General features: G+C 41.7%; 1 protein-coding gene across 1 annotated transcript in view; it reads left to right on the top strand.

Annotated features, from left to right (window-relative positions):
- LOC115145415 (pituitary adenylate cyclase-activating polypeptide type I receptor-like) overlaps positions 1–13884 on the top strand; it is an 80321-nt gene extending 66437 nt beyond the window's left edge. Inside the window, 11 exon segments of the mRNA XM_065002805.1 lie at positions 4353–4453; positions 8891–8988; positions 9195–9327; positions 10381–10534; positions 10715–10775; positions 10928–10997; positions 11148–11239; positions 11436–11565; positions 13188–13229; positions 13601–13766; positions 13769–13884. Of these exon segments, the coding sequence (XP_064858877.1) occupies positions 4353–4453; positions 8891–8988; positions 9195–9327; positions 10381–10534; positions 10715–10775; positions 10928–10997; positions 11148–11239; positions 11436–11565; positions 13188–13229; positions 13601–13766; positions 13769–13884 (1163 nt within the window).
- The last annotated feature ends 6874 nt before the right edge of the window (positions 13885–20758 follow it).

Here is a 20758-nt window from a genome sequence, read left to right as displayed (position 1 = left end):
TTTACACAAGCACTGATATTTAACCCTCCCTCCTTGGCTGAGTCTCCTCCTACTCATCTGAACAAACATTGGATCTTCATGTATTGTATCGTTACACACTTTTCTTTGTCCCTTAACATGACCTGACCTCGACCCCCTTCATCACTAATCCATGGCTCTCTCCCCTTATCAATGTCTGCCATATGTGATCACTTTCCCAACACTCAGTACATTCCAAGCTTAATCCCCCCCCACCATATACTTTCATCCTACAGGTAACCATTAACTTCTGATGTAGACCCTCTAAACCTAAGCACTCAATATTTAAATATGATACCTGATAATTAACCCTATCCCAAGTTTAAGAGTTAGTACCCAGAATCCATCAATATTCATCAGAGAGTTAGGAAGGGTGAAGTCTGTGAATCCCCAAAAATGTAATTATAAGATTAACAGAACACACAACAGTATTCATACCTTGGTTTTTGTGGTGAATGTGAATTAAAAAATCTGTTTGATAATGGTTTTCATACACATACCTTCTCCATAATGTAGAGGCCTATGGCATATTCATTGAATAGGTCAGGGAGGAGGTTGGTAAATGTGATCTGCGAAACATACCAATACCAATTGACATACCTTTGTATGCATCCCAGTCCGTATACCTGCAGACACAAACGTGAGCAGTTCAGTCATCTGCAGCCAATACAGTCTTCAACATATTCTTATAGCCAACGTATTCTTACCTCTTTGTTGATTGATATCCATTGAATTGTGTCCAGTCTTTAGAAACATTTGCACAAATATGAAAAGATAGGTGGTATCATCATTAAACAATATCAATTTAGAGCATATAAGGGACAAGCCTGAACTGAAAAATGTAAAGATCTACTCAATTTAAGGTAAGTGCCTTAACCTGCTGTCCTTTCAAATTCAAATCAAAATGTTTCAGTTGGGCAGTTAGGTGCCTGCAAGAACCCCCACCAGCTAAGGAGGTTCCTTGATGAATCCCATTCAGTTGTTTAACTGACTAGGTATCCCCCTTTCCCTTCTTGGTTGAACCTTTTGGGGTCCATTTTCGGTGCCAAGAACCCTTAGATTCTTCGAAGAACTTTGAGGATCTTAGAAGAACCCTTAGATTCTTCGAAGAACTTTGAGGATCTTAGAAGAACCCTTAGATTCTTCGAAGAACTTTGAGGATCTTAGAAGAACCCTTGTTGAACCCATAATTTGTATAGTGCACTTTCTATTTGAGGCTGGATAAGCTTAGCCAAAGTACCCTTTCTCCCACCTCCACTAGGCTCATGATATGACCACAGCCTTGGATGGTACTATGGGACGAACGGAGGCTCAGGTCTCCTCCCAAGCATCCGGATCTAGGGTGTCCGAGTCCAGATGCTTCCCCACCCCCTCCAGTAACTCAGCCTGATAAGCCAACAATAAAGAGGTCATGTTGAGGTCTCTACTTACTTGGGCTTGAGTCTTTGTACATTTCTGAAAAATGGAAGCAGTAAAGCCCTCTGCCTTTCCAGGGATTGAAGCGCTGGTGTTGTTAGTGACACGACACGAGGGGCTGAGGGGGTGAGCACAGTATAACTCTATAGACGTGAGGCTAGTGGGGCGTTAGCTAGCAAGCAGCTACCTCATGGTGAAGGCGTGCCGTGGCTAGCTCAGTGCTGGAGGCCCTGGGAGGCACTGGGCTTTTACCAGTATTTCCAACATTATCCACTACTGTAGCTACAGGTAGAAAATCAATGGTAAATGTTCTGTAATTGACATAAGCTGTCTCCAATCAATCAATGTTTGGTTGTGCGTGTGTGTTTGCCAGGGGGATCGCCTGTGCCAGGGGAGGTGTAGCTCTGCGAATCTTAATCACACAAAACCTATTATTTGGCAAGGAATCGTATTTGTAGATTTTTTATTTAACCTTTATTTAACTAGTCAAGTCAGTTAAGAAAAAATCTTATTTACAATGACCTCCTTCCCTGGCCGAAACCTAACGGCGCTGGGCCAATTGTGTGCCGCAATATGGGGCTCCCAATTACAGCTGGTTGTAAAACAGCCTGGAATCGAACCAGGGTCTCTAGTGACACCTCTAACACTGAAATGCAGTGCCTTAGACCACTGTGACACTCGGGAGTCCCTTGATAGATCAGTGATTCTACACCTCAAGCTGATCACCTTGATAGATCAGTGATTCTACACCTCAAGCTGATCACCTTGATAGATCAGTGATTCTACACCTCAAGCTGATCACCTTGATAGATCAGTGATTCTACACCTCAAGCTGATCACCTCCAAGAAGTTGTAGTCAAAAATGGGTCAATTTGGGGCCGTTAAAGGGAAGAGTCAATTAAACCAACCATGCAAGTATATTGTTGGGAGTTCTGTGGGTAGCTCTGGCCAGGAGTTGAACCCTAGTCTCTATGTGGTTGGTGTGTGTTTCATTGTGTTCATTATTTCCTGCCACTATGGCCCTTATCTCTCTCTCTCCTCTTCTGTCATTGCCCTCGGTGGTGCATCTAATCCTCTATCTAATCAGTCTGTAGAAATAATAACACACAGCCCTCTGATCCCTTAGCCCATAACAACATGACAAAAAAACACACAAACACGTATGCATGCACACACACACACACACACACACACACACACACACACACACACACACACACACACACACACACAGGTGCACATGCGCACGCACGCACATATGCACACACACAACACATGCAATCATATACATGAGTATGATCATAAAGAAATAAACAGAACAGAGAGAAGACAGGTCCCTTGGCAATGAATTAGCCTGCTGCATTCTGAACTACAGTATTTCACTGTCTAGTATGATAAAGTATTGAACACTGTTTTACTGTAAACTTTCGTTGCTTTGTGTCTTTGTTCTTTAACTATTGCAACGCACTGTATCAGGGGCATCATGCAACCCAAACATCTGAATGGGCACCAAGTACGTGAGGAGGGCTGGGGGGTGTTCTGGAGGGTGCTTGTGCAAACGGGCACCAAGTACGTGAGGAGGGCTGGGGGGTGTTCTGGAGGGTGCTTGTGCTACCCGTCTGTAAGTTGGAGAAATCTGAACGGGCACCAAGTACGTGAGGAGGGCTGGGGGGTGTTCTGGAGGGTGCTTGTGCTACCCGTCTGTAAGTTGGAGAATTTTGCAAATTTCAAACACTTGAAACAGATTTTCCCTGCGTTCTAGAGCCATAATTATTATGCTTAAATCTTTGTAAAAAATATCTGTACTTTTTTTTCTGCATATCTAAGCATACCTCTTTGAGCTGTCTATCCTCCTGACTGGTGGTTATTTTTAAAGAAACGAAATATGCTTCTCTGCATCTCTGCTCAAATCTGGGTAACATATTGAAAGGAATGTGAGTCTTATTCAGTACATTTAGTTATTACTTGCTTTTCTAAAGTCTACCGACCTGGCCAGCAGGAATGTCAGCTAAAATAGTTAGACAAGCTAGCTACTCTAACTTGATTGATAGCCTGAAATGGCTCCTTGGTAGCTAGTTATGAGGTTAGGAGATTGCGAACCAATCTGGGCCAGCTAAGCCAACTTCATGAAATTGCTAAGTGGCTAGTGGTATTACAGAGAAAAAACAAACACATTTTTTTGTTCAAAATAAAAAAAACAGGACGATTCTGAGGGGGCAAGAGCCCCTGTGCCCCATATGGGACTGGTGCCTCTGATCTGGAGAACTGAAGGAATTCTGCAATTTTGCAATGCTGTAGTTCTGTCTGATTATTCTACTGTATGTGAGGGGAGAATGAACTGGCGACCCTCCTGTGTTCTGCTTGGGATAAGGAATTTGGGTAAAAGTATCTCCTCTCTCCTCCATGACCCAGAAACCGATAAGTGGTTGAGTGGTCGAGGACTGTCATATTGTTAGTAGGCAAACAGAATACGGTCCTCCCCTCCTCGATAGCCTCCTTTTGGCTTGGAAGCACCAGTGTATCATACTGCAGAAGAGTTTTGATATCTCCCACACCCTCTTTGAATCAGCTGTTGTATTGTCAGAGAGCAATATGCTACATATGGTTTTATCTATAAAATGTTCTTAATTAGTTTTTATCACTGTACACAGTTATTTTGGGATTCCACCCCTGTAAATGTAATTTGCCTGACAGAGTGGAGAAGGATCGTCTCATTTCAAACAAGTGCATTTCCGTCCACGTTCCCTCTCCTCGATTACCTTTGATCCTTTTCAAAAGGAGGCGAGAGATGACGGAGGAGAGAGAGGACGCAGGAGGTGAGCAAATCTAGTTGAGACAATACCTGCAGGCTACCAGCTCTGGTGGCTCCTCCTTCACACCCTCAGGACTGGCCTATGATTGGTTGATCTGTTTCTCAGGTTACATCTTCAGGAACTGTACGAAGGATGGCTGGACAGAGCTGTACCCTACATATGAGGAGGCCTGTGAGTTCGCAGAGGAGTCAGAGACAGGATCAGAGGTTAGAGATATCACATCACTCACATACTGTACATTCTCTTTTAATAAATAACTCTGTTATTCAGTCACTCATTGAAATGTTCCACTTTCAATTTTGTTCTGTGGGGGAAGGAATGTGATTGGTTGAGGACGGAAGGATTGATTCTGCCATTAGAAACAAATTGAACGAGGAAACCTCTAATGAACTATTCAGTCATGTGCTTGTTTTGAATTATCTGGGCTGTGCTGTACTCTCATTCTAACAGACCCATTTCCCAGGCGCATCATGAAAAGTTACGCTTGCAGTTCAGATTCAGAAACCGTTCTGTTTACATATAAGTAAATGCGATCAAGTCGGACTTCAGATGCAGCTCGTCAAACACGTAATCCAATGGATATCGTCTACAACAATTGCAGATGTCATTGATTACCTGGGTGGTTCCACCGATTCGGTGCCTTTAGAGAAGTGTAAAAGAAGTGAGAAATATAAATAAACAAATCTTAAACATCTTAAGAGGAGAAAAAAATATTACTATTAGTAAGTGCCAAAGAAAGTAACAGGGTTGACCATACCAGGGTTGACGATTTCTTCTTAAATGAGCCATACATCCTCTTGTGACAAGGGGGATGAAAGCTTGTGTGCAACAGGGTGTGGAAACTGAATGCTAATTCACAAAATAAATAAAATAAAAACATTTCTTGCCTGTCTATCTATGGGTAACAGGGTTGACGTGCTATGCTCGACCTGCTCAGTTTTCCACCACAAAACACCAGAACATTTCCTAAAATAGTAGAACCAGCTTACCTGCTTTTACTCTATGATTTGACTATTAAATGTACAATGTTTTTATTTTCCTTTGAAAAATGGGAATCGTTTCACCGTAACGAGAGTTCAGTTCTTGACCTTAAAATGAGGGACAGACATACATGAATCACTAACCAAAGAAATGACTGTCAACTAACAAAAATAACTTAGCCTTTACAATGATGGTGAAACTTGGATAAATGTTGGGATTAAGTGGGTTCAAATCTCCCTCGAAGTGACACAGGGAGGACGGAGGAACATGTCAAAATAATGTATTTATTTATTTATCCTTTATTCATATAAAAAAAAGGTTTTATTGAATTCTCTGTGGTCTATATTAAAGCACAATTAATTTAATATAACAGGATTTTAAATTAAATATCGGTGCACAAAAAGTGCTAGATAAAGCCAGAAGAATAATATACTTGTTGTTGAGCAATCAGTGTTGTGTGTTTTCCTCGGTCATCGTTCATTCTCTGCAACGTTTTTCCAGGTCCAGAGATCAGTGTTGTGTGTTTTCCTCGGTCATCGTTCATTCTCTGCAACGTTTTTCCAGGTCCAGAGATCAGTGTTGTGTGTTTTCCTCGGTCATCGTTCATTCTCTCAGTGTTGTGTGTTTTGCAACAGTGATCAGTGTTGTGTTTTTTTCGTTCAGGTTTTTCCCAGAGATCAGTGTTGTGTGTTTTCCTCGGTCATCGTTCATTCTCTGCAACGTTTTTCCAGGTCCAGAGATCAGTGTATAGCTACAGTGCCTTTTGAAAGTATTAACACCCCTTGACTTTTTCCACATGTTGTTGTTACAAAGTGGGATAAAATTTATTTTAAAAAATTTGTCAATGATCTATCTACACAACATACTCTGTATTTTAAAAATGGAGGAAATAAAAAAAAATATATATATATATATTAATATATAATATAAATATATATAAAAATAAATAAAACAAATATATATTGATATGACTGAATCAGTTTTTCCCTGTGATTAGCTCAATTCCTTTTCTTTTTATCCTAAAAAAAATCCCTTGCCGATGACAAGCATACCCATAATATGATGCAACCACCATCATTCTTGAAAATGTTGTGTTGGAACAATGTTGTGTACAAACCTAACGCTTTGTATTCAGGACAAAAGGTTTACTTTGCAGCATTCATTTATGTTAGTATTGTGGAGTAACTGCAATGTTGTTGATCCATCCTCAGTTATCTCCTATCACAAACATTAAACTGTGTAACTGTTGGTGAAATCGCTGAGTGGTTTCCTTCCTCTCCGGCAACTTATTTAGGAAGAGCTCCTCTATCTTTGTAGTGACTGGATGTATTAATACACCATCCAAAGTGTAAGATGAATAACTGCATTATGTTCAAAGGGATATACAATGGCTGCTTTATTTACCCATCTACCAATAGGTGCCCTTCTTTGCGATCCATAGGAAAGTTCCCTCATCTTTGTGGTTGAATCTTTGCTTGAAATTCACTGCTCGACGCAGGGACCTTACAGATAGTTAGTTGTATGTGTGGAGTACAGAGATGGGGTAGTCATTTAAAATGTTAAACACTATTATTGCACTCAGAGTGAGTCCATGCAACTTATTACAGTGCATTTGGAAAGTATACAGACGCCTTTACTTTTTCCACATTTTGTTACGTTACTGCCTTATTCTAAAATAGATTAATTAGTTTTTTTCCCCTTATCAACCTACACACAATACCCCATGATGACAAAGTGAAAACAGGTTTTTAGAAATTTTGCATTTCAAGGGGTCTGAATATTTTTACTCCTGAACTTGTTTAGGCTTGCCATAACAAAATAATTGAATACGTCTCAAGACATTTAGGCTTTTCAGTATTTTATGAATTTGAAAAAATGTACTGTTTTCTAAAACATATTTCCACTTTGACGTTATGGGGTGTTTGATCAGTGACACAAAATCTCAATTTAATCCATTTTAAATTCAGGCTGTAACACAACAAAATTAGAACGTTTTCCTTTCGATTGTGGACTTCTGTGCACAACAGCTGTCTGTGACCAGGCAAAAAAACTCTCCAAGCCAAACCTTCATACCATAACTGCTAACCGCTACACAGCTCAGATCTAGCTACTAGAACTAAAGTGTTAGTAAACACACAATCCAATCCATATGTTGGATAACTTTAGCCAGCTATCTAAAATAAATATAATTACTCTCTGTTTGATTTCTCTCTCTCTCTCTCTCTCTCTCTGGACATGGTAGTTCATGCTGTAAGAACTCTCATAATTACGAACTTCCATAATTACGGTGTAAGTATTTGGTAGCGGTGAGATCCATGATCTTCCTAGGTTTTGTATTGAAGTCAATGTACACACAGATGGAAAATAGCTGTCTTCCGGCTACTCCATTGTGTTACGATAGAGAGTGCTCCTGAGGCTACTCCCCAGACAGAAACCCAACAATACCTTTCCTGTCTGGATAAGTTAGTTTGCTAAGCTGACGTTGTTTTATCTACTTGTCAGTATATGATAATTATGTAAATATATGATTGAGTATATATAGCACCATCTATAGCACCACCTAGCATATATAGCACCACCTAGCACCATCCCTACGGTGAAGCATGGTGGTCGAAGCTGTGGGGATGTTTTTCAGTGGCATGGACTGGGAGACTAGTCAGGATCGAGGGAAAGATGAACGGAGCAATTTACAGAGAGATACTTGATGAAAACCTGCTCCAGAGCGATCAGGACCTCAGACTGGGGCTAAGGTTCACCTTCCAACAGGACAACGACCCTAAGCATACAGCCAAGACAACACAGGAGTAGCTTCGAGACAAGTCTCTGAATGTCCTTGAGTGGCCCAGCCAGAGCCCGGACTTGAACCCGATTTAACATCTCTGGAGAGACCTGAAAATGGCTGTGCAGCGACGCTCCCCATCCAACCTAACTCCCCAAATACAGGTGTGCCAAGTTTGTAGTGTCATACCCATGAAGACTCAAGACTGTAATCTCTGCAAAAGGTGCTAAAATAATGTATTGAGTAAAGATTCTGAATACTTATGTAAATATGATATTTCTTAAACCTGTTTTTTATTTGTCATTATGGCGCATTGTGTATAGATTGATGAGGGATTTTTTTTTTTTACCTCTCTTGGGTAGGGGTCAGTATTTTCGTGGCGCACCTGCCTGGATGAAATATGTTTTTCATGCTTTTGTATGTGGGGCGCTGCTCAGATAATCGCAGGGTGTGCTTTCGCCGTAAAGCCTTTTTGAAATCTGACACAGCGGCTGGATTAACAAGAAGTTAAGCTTTATTTTAGTGTATTACACTTGTGATTTTATGAAAGTTAAATATTTATAATTCTGTAGTTTGAATTTCGCGCTCTGCAATTTCACCGGATGTTGGCCAGGTGGGACGTTGCTGTCCTGCCCATAAGATGTTAATCCATTTTAGAATAAGGCTGTAACGTAACAAAATGTGGATAAAGTCAAGGGGTCTGAATACTTTCCAAATGCACCGTAAGCCCTTTTTGGTTTCCAACTTCACTTGCACACCATTTTTCTATCTGTACTGTTTTGTCTTTCACTAGTTTTCTTTGGTGCAAATAAATGAACCTCCCCCCAAATACTAAAACCAGTACTTCATGTTTCTTTTTGACCTTTCTCCTGTTGATTTCCAGACAACATACTTTTTGACCATCAGTCAGGTGTACACTGCTGGATACGCCACCTCCCTCATCTCCCTCATATCAGCCATTTTTGTCTTCGCTGTGTTCAGGTAACACTAGGACATACTCAGTCCAATATTAGTTCCTAAGAGATACATGATAAATAGATAACACTGTAAGAATGGACTGCATTCATATAGGTATTATAGTTTATAATGGTACATTATATATTGTATGGGAATATATTTGCAAACCCTCTAAACTCGCCTGACAGGAAATTAGGTCAGTTTAATAAGAAGTTAACTCACCCGTACAGGAAGTTCCACTGTACCAGGAACTACATCCACATCAACCTCTTCTCCTCGTTCGTCCTGAGAGCCAGTGCCGTCTTCATCAAGGATGGGGTTCTCTTTGCTGATGAGAACTTCGACCACTGCTTCATGTCCACTGTGAGTGCCATGATGTCATCAACAAAGGACACTTACTACACAGGATTTAATGTCCCAAAACTGTCTCTAACTCCCTGTGACTTATACCTCTTACACCACCATATACAGTATTTAGATATTCTATACCGTATCTACATTAACTTCATAGAGTATCCCATCCATCTATACTAAGTTCCTGAAACTTTATAAGTCTTCATCCTAGCACTCTCCTCCATTGAATGTCATTGCCTTCAGAGTGTATGACTCATCTTGTTGTATGGGAACAGTGTGAGATGGTGAACACAATCTCACTGGAACACATTTTATGTTATTGAAACGAGTCTGTGAGAGAGCGAGTCGAGACTTTCTCCTCAGTATATTTTATGCTGATACATGCTTCTAAACAGAGCGAGTCGTCCAGTTGAGAGAAAAGGGCTGTGTGTACAGACAAGGCGATGGGGAATTCTATACTTAGAAAGTAAATCCACAGCACAGAGAGGAGATCGAGGCAATAGAGAGTCAACTATAGAAAGGTGTGAAAGTGTGATTGTGTCTCTGGGAGTCATTGGCATGGTGGATGGGGAACCCGAGGGTGAAGGGGAGGGGTGGAGGTGGCAGTGTGCAGGTCATTTAATAAAAAAATGTCCTTGAATATTGTTGCACATTGCATATTCTAATATAAAGTTAATAACATTATTATTTACATATTGTAACAAAGTGGTACCTATCCCGAAATTGGGATATGCATGGGTTTTTGTGGAACTCATACACTTGTGTAAGCCTCATTAAAACTACAAAAGTGTCAGTGAACCGGAACAGATGAACCGGAATGACATTTACTCTCACGGCTGGCCAAAAATAACTATGTGGCAGCCACGCCCCTACTTAAGCCACACCTCCAGTCTTCTGATCTGACTCACTGGGTCATATCTCAATATCCCAGCATCAACAACCCAACATTTGCCTTTTTAAAGAAAACAATTCAACAACTAAGTGACCCAATGCCTGTAACCCAGCAACTGGGTCAGCCAAACAACACAGCATTGTGTGTGTGTCTATTGTGTTGTCCTGCAGACGGCGTGTAAATCAGCAGTAGCGTTCTTCCAGTTCAGCATCCTGGCTAACTACTTCTGGTTGCTGGTCGAGGGCATGTACCTCCAGACCCTCCTTGCCCTCACCTTTGTCTCACACAATAAGTACTTCTGGTGGTACACACTCATCGGCTGGGGTAGGTGACCTTTCTCAATCTGTCCTCTTTCTGTCTTTCGCACACACTCACTCTCTCTCTTTTCACACTCACTCTCTCTCTTTTTCTCTCTTCCCTTCTCCCTCTCTCCTCAACAACTCAAAGAGGCATGGCTTTGTTACAACATCTTGCTGATGTTTGTCCATTCTCTGTGTCTGTTAGGTCTCCCAACCACAATATTGTTGGTGTGGGTTCTAACACGAAACTTCTATGATAACAGAGGGTAAGTATGGAAACTAGCATTTGCTTTGAATTTACTCTGAATTGATATTGTCATGTAGCCTAAAAATTCATACATGAATCCTAATGTAATACCATTGGAGATTGGTTATAATACGGTACTGTCTGATATCGTCTTGTTCTGTCCCAATGTAGTTGCTGGGACGACACCGATGTGGCCTTCATTTGGTGGATTATCAAAGGGCCTATAACTGCATCACTGCTGGTGAATAGCCTAACACTCACCTAAACTTACCAAACCCTAACCTCAAATCTAACCCTGACCGTGGTCTCCACCCTAAACCCTTAGCCTCAACTCCAGCCCTAACCCACCCTGTGTTATAAAGTAACTCATCCTCTTTCTCCACTGTTTAAGGTCAACTTCATCATCTTCATTAATGTGATCCGTATTCTGGTCCAGAAGCTAAAATCTCCCGGTGTCAGGGGACACAACACAGGCCACTTCATGTGAGCCTCCCCCCCTCCTACACACACACACACACACACACACACACACAACAATGATGGTTCAGTGACCACGCTTGCGTGATGAGTAAATCTCAGACCAGAACAGTTGTAATGGCTCCCTCAACAAATGCCTCCGCATTGGCCTAGAGTGTTAATTGCTGTTTGTGTGTGCGTGTGTGTGTGTGTGTGTGCGCAGGAGGCTGGCTAAGTCCACCCTGTTCCTGATCCCTCTCTTTGGGATGCATTACATGGTGTTTGCCTTCCTACCAGAGAACACAGGAGAGGAGGCACGCATCTTCATAGAGCTGGGTCTGGGATCCTTCCAGGTAGATGTGTGTGCGTGAGTGCCCGTATCGTGTGAGTGCCCGTATCGCGTGCCTGCTCACGTGTGTGTGCCCGTATCGCGTGCCTGCTCACGTGCGTGTATGTGCGTGAGTGCCCGTATCGCGTGCCTGCTCACGTGTGTGTGTGTGTGTGTGTGTGTGCGTGAGTGCCCGTATCGCATGCCTGCTCACGTGCGTGTGTGTGCAACGTACAGAATGTGACGTGCAACGTGTGTTGGGGATGACGCTGTCTGAATAAGTGTATTTTGACGTAATACAGTTGAAGTCGGAAGTTTACATGAACTTAGGTTGGAGTCATTAAAGCTCGTTTTTTCATCAATGGGAGCAATTTCCAAATGCCCGACGGTACCACGTGCATCTGTACAAACAATAAACAAACAATAAAACCCAAGTATAAACATTTTCTACTATCCAACCTGACAGCCACCTAGACGTCATACCTCTTAGGAAGGAGACGTGTTCTGTCTCCTAGAAATGAATGTACTTTGGTGCAAAAAAGTGCAAATCAATCCCAGAACAACAGCAAAGGACATTGTTAAGATACTGGAGGAAACCGGTACAAAAGTATATATATATCCACAGTAAAACAAGTCCTTTATCGACATAACCTGAAAGGCCGCTCAGCAAGGAAGAAGCCACTGCTCCAAAACCGCCATAAAAAAGCCAGACTACAGTTTGCAATGGCACATGGGGACAAAGATCGTACTTTTTGGAGAAATGTCTCTGGTCTGATGAAACAAAAATAGAACTGTTTGGCCATAATGACCATCGTTATGTTTGGAGGAAAAAGGGGGAGGCGTGCAAGCCGAAGAACACCATCCCATCCGTGAAGCACGGGGGTGGCAGCATCATGTTATGGGGGTGCTTTGCTGCAGGAGAGATTGGTGCACTTCACAAAATAGATGGCATCATGAGGATGGAAAATTATTTGGCTATATTGAAGCAACATCTCAAGACATAATTCAGGAAGTTAAAGCTTGGTCACAAATTGGTCTTCCAAATGGACAATGACCCCAAGCATACTTCCAAAGTTGTGGCAAAATGGCTTAAGGACAACAAAGTCAAGGTATTGGAGTGGCCATCACAAAGCCCTGATCTCAATCCTATAGAACATTTGTGGGCAGAACTGAAAAAGTGTGTGCGAGCAAGGAGGCCTACAAACCTGACTCAGTTACACCAGCTCTGTCAGGAGGAATGGGACCAAATTCACAACACTTATTGTGGGAAGCTTGTGGAAGGCTACCTGAAACGTTTGACCCAAGTTAAACAATTGAAAGTCAATGCTACCCAAGTAATAATTGTGTGTATGTAAACTTCTGACCCACTGGGAATGTGATGAAAGAAATAAAAGTTGAAATAAATCAGTCTCTCTACTATTATTCTGACATTTCACATTCTTAAAATAAAGTGGTGATCCTAACTGACCTAAGACAGGGAATTTTTACTTGGATTAAATGTCAGGAATGGTCAAAAACTGAGTTTAAATGTATTTGGCTAAGGTGTATGTGAACTTCTGACTTCAACTGTATATGATCTTGTAATAACGTAGCTAGTCAAAATGGCCTGATGTACAGTACAACTCACTTTCTATTCCTTCTTCTTAGGGCTTTGTTGTGGCTCTGCTCTACTGTTTCCTGAATGGAGAAGTAAGCAGGGGGGTTACCAACATAATTAGAATGACAGAATTAGAACTTTGATTGAATAACACTCAGTGTTCTTACTGCGGAGACGAAGATGAAAATCCAAAATTCTTATAGACTGCTTTCTCAAGTCTCTAATGTCCAGATTATCTTAAGTACTGTACCTCATGTACAGACCTCTCAATGTGCTTTTAAATTAGAGCTTTTCTCTCTCCCCCCATCAATTCTCTCTCCCCCCAACTACTATATCACTCTCTCTGACTGTGTGTGTGTGTGTGTGTGTGTGTGTGTGTGTGTGTGTGTGTGTGTGTGTGTGTGTGTGTGTGTGTGTGTGTGTGTGTGTGTGTGTGTGTGTGTGTGTGTGTGTGTGTGTCTAGGTGCAGGCGGAGCTGAAGAAGCGTCTGTGGAAGTGGCAGACCCAGGGCTATATGAGCTACAGTAGGAGAAGACGCACCCTATTCACAGAGAGCTCCACCGTCACACAGATCTCCGTGCTGGAGAAGTCCTCCCCCAAGGAACTGCCCTGCATCAGTGACACACACACACTCACACACACCGACACACACACGCACTCACACACAGCTCTGTCTCAATCTGTGACGACACACACACCCTAAAACACAACTCTGATTCCACCTGCACTGACACACACACTATCTGAGTGAACAAAAATTAAATGTCTCTCTTTTCCTTCTCCTTCTCCTGCAATCCCCAAATATCAGATAGAACTGTCTATAGAGAGGTCTCTCTTTGAATGTTGTTCTATAGATTGTGGTATCTGTTGTGTAGACAGATTGGCTTGGCTGGGGGGTTCCATAGACTTACGAAGAACTCTACAGGAAAATCCTTGAGTCCCTATATCACAATTGCCACAGTTTGACCAGATTCCCAACTGAAGCAACCCTTATAGTATCTACAATATACAGTATATTTCATAGTACAATGATATACACAGCCTTGTGTGTCAGGGCATTTCGAACTGTGCTGTGGTTGGGTCGTTTGCTGGTATTTTTGCCAGACATGGGCTTTGCTGGCTGTGTGCTCTAGTCACTACAGTAGACTCTAGTGGACTGTGCTTGTATCCAGAGTAGTAAGACATGGGCTTTGCTGGCTGTGTGCTCTAGTCACTACAGTAGACTCTAGTGGACTGTGCTTGTATCCAGAGTAGTAAGACATGGGCTTTGCTGGCTGTGTGCTCTAGTCACTACAGTAGACTCTAGTGGACTGTGCTTGTATCCAGAGTAGTAAGACATGGGCTTTGCTGGCTGTGTGCTCTAGTCACTACAGTAGACTCTAGTGGACTGTGCTTGTATCCAGAGTAGTAAGACATGGGCTTTGCTGGCTGTGTGCTCTAGTCACTACAGTAGACTCTAGTGGACTGTGCTTGTATCCAGAGTAGTAAGACATGGGCTTTGCTGGCTGTGTGCTCTAGTCACTACAGTAGACTCTAGTGGACTGTGCTTGTATCCAGAGTAGTAAGACATGGGCTTTGCTGGCTGTGAGCTCTAGTCACTACAGTAGACTCTAGTGGACTGTGCTTGTATCCAGAGTAGTAAGACATGGGCTCTGCTGGCTGTGTGCTCTAGTCACTACAGTAGACTCTAGTGGACTGTGCTTGTATCCAGAGTAGTAAGACATGGGCTCTGCTGGCTGTGTGCTCTAGTCACTACAGTAGACTCTAGTGGACTGTGCTTGTATCCAGAGTAGTAAGACATGGGCACTGCTGGCTGTGAGCTCTAGTCACTACAGTAGACTCTAGTGGACTGTGCTTGTATCCAGAGTAGTAAGACATGGGCTCTGCTGGCTGTGTGCTCTAGTCACTACAGTAGACTCTAGTGGACTGTGCTTGTATCCAGAGTAGTAAGACATGGGCTTTGCTGGCTGTGTGCTCTAGTCACTACAGTAGACTCTAGTGGACTGTGCTTGTATCCAGAGTAGTAAGACCTGGGCTCTGCTGGCTGTGTGCTCTAGTCACTACAGTAGACTCTAGTGGACTGTGCTTGTATCCAGAGTAGTAAGACATGGGCTTTGCTGGCTGTGAGCTCTAGTCACTACAGTAGACTCTAGTGGACTGTGCTTGTATCCAGAGTAGTAAGACATGGGCTCTGCTGGCTGTGTGCTCTAGTCACTACAGTAGACTCTAGTGGACTGTGCTTGTATCCAGAGTAGTAAGACATGGGCTTTGCTGGCTGTGAGCTCTAGTCACTACAGTAGACTCTAGTGGACTGTGCTTGTATCCAGAGTAGTAAGACATGGGCTTTGCTGGCTGTGTGCTCTAGTCACTACAGTAGACTCTAGTGGACTGTGCTTGTATCCAGAGTAGTAAGACATGGGCTTTGCTGGCTGTGTGCTCTAGTCACTACAGTAGACTCTAGTGGACTGTGCTTGTATCCAGAGTAGTAAGACATGGGCTTTGCTGGCTGTGTGCTCTAGTCACTACAGTAGACTCTAGTGGACTGTGCTTGTATCCAGAGTAGTAAGACATGGGCTCTGCTGGCTGTGTGCTCTAGTCACTACAGTAGACTCTAGTGGACTGTGCTTGTATCCAGAGTAGTAAGACATGGGCTCTGCTGGCTGTGTGCTCTAGTCACTACAGTAGACTCTAGTGGACTGTGCTTGTATCCAGAGTAGTAAGAAATCAAACAGTGCCTGCATCTGAAATGGCAAATGATTCCCTATATCGTCCATGTTCAACTGACCTCTCTCCCCTCATCAACTGAAGTAGAGAAGAACAACCCCTTATCAGTGGTGGAAAAAGTACCCAATTTTCATACTTGAGTACAAGTAAACGATACCTTTTAATAGAAAACTACTAAAGTAAATTTGAAAGTCACCCAGTAAAATATTACTTGAGTAAAAGTCTAAAAGTATTTGGTTTTAAATATACTTAAGTATCAAAAGTAAAAGTATAAATGATTTCAAATTCCTTATATAAAGCAAACAAGACAGCATCTTTTTTTATTTACTGATAGTCAGGGGCATGCTCCAACACTCAGACATCATTTTCAAACGAAGCATGTGTTTAGTGAGTCCGCCAGATCAGAGGCAGTAAGGACGACCAGGGATGTTCTCTGTTTAGTGAGTCCGCCAGATCAGAGGTAGTAGGGATGTTCTCTGTTTAGTGAGTCCTCCAGATCAGAGACGGTAGGGATGACCAGGGATGTTCTCTGTTTAGTGAGTCCTCCAGATCAGAGGTAGTATGGATGACCAGGGATGTTCTCTGATTAGTGAGTCCTCCAGATCAGAGACAGTAGGGATGACCAGGGATGTTCTCTGTTTAGTGAGTCCTCCAGATCAGAGGCAGTAGAGATGACCAGGGATGTTATCTGTTTAGTGAGTCCTCCAGATCAGAGGCAGTAGGGATGACCAGGGATGTTCTCTGTTTAGTGAGTCCTCCAGATCAGAGACAGTAGGGATGACCAGGGATGTTCTCTGTTTAGTGAGTCCTCCAGATCAGAGACAGTAGGGATGACCAGGGATGTTCTCTGTTTAGTGAGTCCTCCAGATCAGAGGCAGTAGGGATGACCAGGGATGTTCTCTTGATAAGTAAGTGAATTGGACCAGTATTCTGTCCTGCAAAGCATAAAAAATGTAACGAGTACTTTTGGGTGTCAGGGAAAATGCATGGAGTAAAAAGTACATACTTTTCTGTAGGAATGCAGTGAAGTAAAAGTAAAAGGTGTGAAAAATATAAATAGTACAGTAAAGTACAGAAAATACTTAAGTAAGTACCCCAAAAAACGACTTAAGTAAGTACTTTCAATTATATTTTCAAGTATAAGTACATTACACCACTGCCACTTCTACCTTATGGATTGTAATTGCAACATGTTGCACAGTGCAGTAGCACATCTGGAGCACTACACTGTACAATTATTTATTTAGATCTTGTGTTTTGTGATTAACAATAGATGTGTAAATCGACATGAATGAATGAATTATATAGTCTAGTATGGGTTGTGTTTTTGAAACTGTGCACTCCTGTTTTCTTGGATTACATTTGCATTTATTTAGAGATACAGAACCAGATTTTATAAATACCTATTTCAACTTATTTATATAAAATATAATATTTAAGCAATCTATACAATACTGTGCCATGAAAAAGTATTTGCCCCCTTTCTAAATGTTTGATTTTTTTTAATACTGAAAATTGTATACTTATAAAAAAATTTAAAGTGTTACCCCTTTTTTGTGGTATCCAATTGGTAGTTACAGTCTTGTCTCATCGCTGCAACTCCTATACAGAGTCAACATGAAAATGCCTAAAAAGCAACACATTTAAAGTTTTGGAATGGCCTAGTCAAAATCCAGACCTAATCCCAATTGAGATGTTGTGGCAGGACTTGAAACGAGCAGTTCATGCTTGAAAACTCACAAATGTCGGTGAGTTACAGTAGTTCTGCATGGAACAGTGGGCCAAAATTCCTCCACAGCAACTTGAGATCAACAACTACAGGAAGTGCAGATAAGGTGACACAAACAGCTATTGAGTGTAAGGGGGCAATTACTTTTTTCACAATTACTTCGAGTGTTGGATAACTTTGTTTATGAAATAAATATGTAATTGTCGTGTTATTGTTCCACTCAGGTTCCCTTTATCTAATATTAGGTTTGGTTGAAGTTCTGATAACATTCTGTGTAAAAGTAGAGAAAGTTTGAAAGGGGCAAATACTTTTTCATGGCGCTGTATATACCTAGACAACACATCTTAATGATTTCATTATGATCAATCAAATATGTTTGTATCATATATGTAACTGTAGGTAATAGGTTTATATAATTAAATGAGTAGGTTAATCAAATCAAATATGACATACTTGAAATAGAAATATATACATTTTATATTTAAACAATTGCAAACATACTTTGTGTGTTATCATTACATTTTAGAGAATGGTTATTGTATTAACATATTTATTTGACTATACGTTAAAACTGTACAGTATGCGTATGTTTTCAGATATTTGTATTGTGTAGTTGGGAAAATGTACAGTTCTTTGGATTAACGTTTAACAATTAACGTTTATTTCTTGCTGTCAATAATTGCATTTCCTCACAAGGGAGCACTGTAGAGTCATATTTTATTTTTGTCAATTAAATATATATATACAAATGTATGTGGACACCCCTTCAAATTAATGGATTCGGCTATTTCAGCCACACCCTTAGCTGACAGGTGTATAAAATTGATCACACAGCCATGCAATCTCCATAAACAAACATTGGCAGTAGAATGGCTTTACTGAAGAGCTGAGTGACTTTCAACATGGCACCGTCATAGGATGCCACCTTTCCAACAAGTCAATTCGTCAAATTTCTGCCCTGCTAGAGCTGCCCCGATCAACAGTAAGTGCTGTTATTGTGAAGTGGAAATGTCTAGAAGCAACAACGGCTCAGCCGCGAATTGGTAGGCCCTCAAGCTTACAGAACGGGACCGGTGAGTGCTGAAACGCCTAATGCGTGGAAATCGTCTATCCTCGGTTGCAAAACTCACTCCCGAGTTCCAAACTACCTCTGGAAGTAACATCAGCACAACAACTGTTTGTCGGGAGTGTCACGATCCTCCTCGTCTGAGGATGAGTAGTTGGAAGGATCGGTGGACCAAAATGCAGCGTGGTATGTGCTCATCGTGAATTTAATGAACAGAGAAACCTTGAACAAACTATACAAAACAATAAACGACCGTGACGCTATAATAAGAACTGACACAAGCAACTAACATAGACACTCACCCACAACCCACGATGACAAAACAGGCTACCTAAATATGGTTCCCAATCAGAGACAATGACTAACACCTGCCTCTGATTGAGAACCATATCAGGCCAAACAAGAAACCCAACCTAGAAACAAAAAACATAGAATACCCACCCAACTCACCTCCTGACCAACTAAAACAAAGAAATAACACAAGAACTAGGGTCAGAACGTGACAGGGAGCTTCATGAAAAGGGTTTTCATGTCCGAGCAGCCGCACAACAAGCCTAAGATCACTAAGCACAATGCCAAGCGTTGGCTGGAGTGTTGTAAAGCTCACCGCCATTAGACTCTGGAGCAGTGGAAACACATTCTCTGGAGTCATGAATCACATTTCACCATCTGGCAGTCCAAAGGACAAATCTGGGATGCCAGGAGAACGTGTCCTGCCCAAATGCATAGTGCCAACTGTAAAGTTTGATGGCTAAGCCCCTTAACTCTACAGCATACAACCAATTCTAGACAATTCTGTGCTTCCAACATTGTGGAAAAAGTTTGGGGAAGGCCCTTTCCTGTTTCAGCATAACAATGCCCCCGTGCACAAAGCAAGGTCCATACAGAAATGGTTTGTCGAGATTGGTGTGGAAAAACTTGACTGGCCTGTACAGAGCCCTGACCTCAACCCCATCGAACACCTTTGGAATGAATTGGAACCAGGCTTAATGGCCCAACATCAGTGCCCAACCTCACTAATGCTCTTGTGGCTGAATGTCCCTGCAGCAATGTTTCAACATCTAGTGGAAAACGTTCCCAGAAGAGTGGAGGCTGTTATAGCAGCAAAAGGGGGGACCAACTCCATATTAATGCCCATGATTTTGGAATGAGATGTTCGACGAGCAGGTGTCCACATACTCTTGGTCATGTAGTGTACATTTTCTGAACAAGAACAAAGTCAGAAGTATTGGTACTGTAAAATGTGACAAGAACATAGAACTGATCTGATTGACTGAGAAATTGTTACCTCTTGAAAGGATCAATGGATATATCACTTGAACTTGAGCTCTTGAAAGGATCAATGGATATATCACTTGAACTTGAGCTCTTGAAAGGATCAATGGGATATATCACTTGAACTTGAGCTCTTGAAAGGATCAATGGATATATCACTTGAACTTGAGCTCCTGAAAGGATCAATGGATATATCACTTGAACTTGAGCTCCTGAAAGGATCAATGGATATATCACTTGAACTTGAGCTCCTGAAAGGATCAATGGATATATCACTTGAACTTGAGCTCCTGAAAGGATCAATGGATATATCACTTGAACTTGAGCTTCCTGTGTAAACAGCTTCTTTGTTATTTAGGAGTTTAAATTGTATAATATTTCTGAATGTTTCTGGTGAGATGCTGTTTCTTTGGGATGAGGAATAGAGGGCTAGCCTTGTGCCAGATCTGTTTGTGCTGTCTTACCAACTTCTATTGGCATGTTCATCTTAGGCGAGAGGGTGGCCATAAATTGGTAAGAGTGCACAAACATTTACGTATGTCCTAAACATTTCATGCGACTTAAAGTCAATAATGCAATAATATAATAATATACAACACCTCTTAAATATGTACATCAAAACAAGAAGACACGTAAACACTGCAGCAGTGAAAGCAGTGGCATGTATTCATGGATGTCAAAGGTCAAAGGAAGCTTCCCTGAAAAATGTGTTGCAGAGTTGTCCTTCAATTCACAAGAGGCTGAATGTATCTCAGAAGGAGAAAGCATCCGAGCGACTAAAACAGCACCCCTCTATCTCTCTACGTGTAGGCCATCTATCTGATGCT

This window comes from Oncorhynchus nerka, linkage group LG17 (genome assembly GCF_034236695.1).
Source record: "Oncorhynchus nerka isolate Pitt River linkage group LG17, Oner_Uvic_2.0, whole genome shotgun sequence".
Classification (NCBI taxonomy): Eukaryota; Metazoa; Chordata; class Actinopteri; order Salmoniformes; family Salmonidae; genus Oncorhynchus; species Oncorhynchus nerka.
The sequence above is the reverse complement of the archived record's forward strand: the minus strand, read 5'-3'. Positions and strand labels throughout refer to the sequence as shown.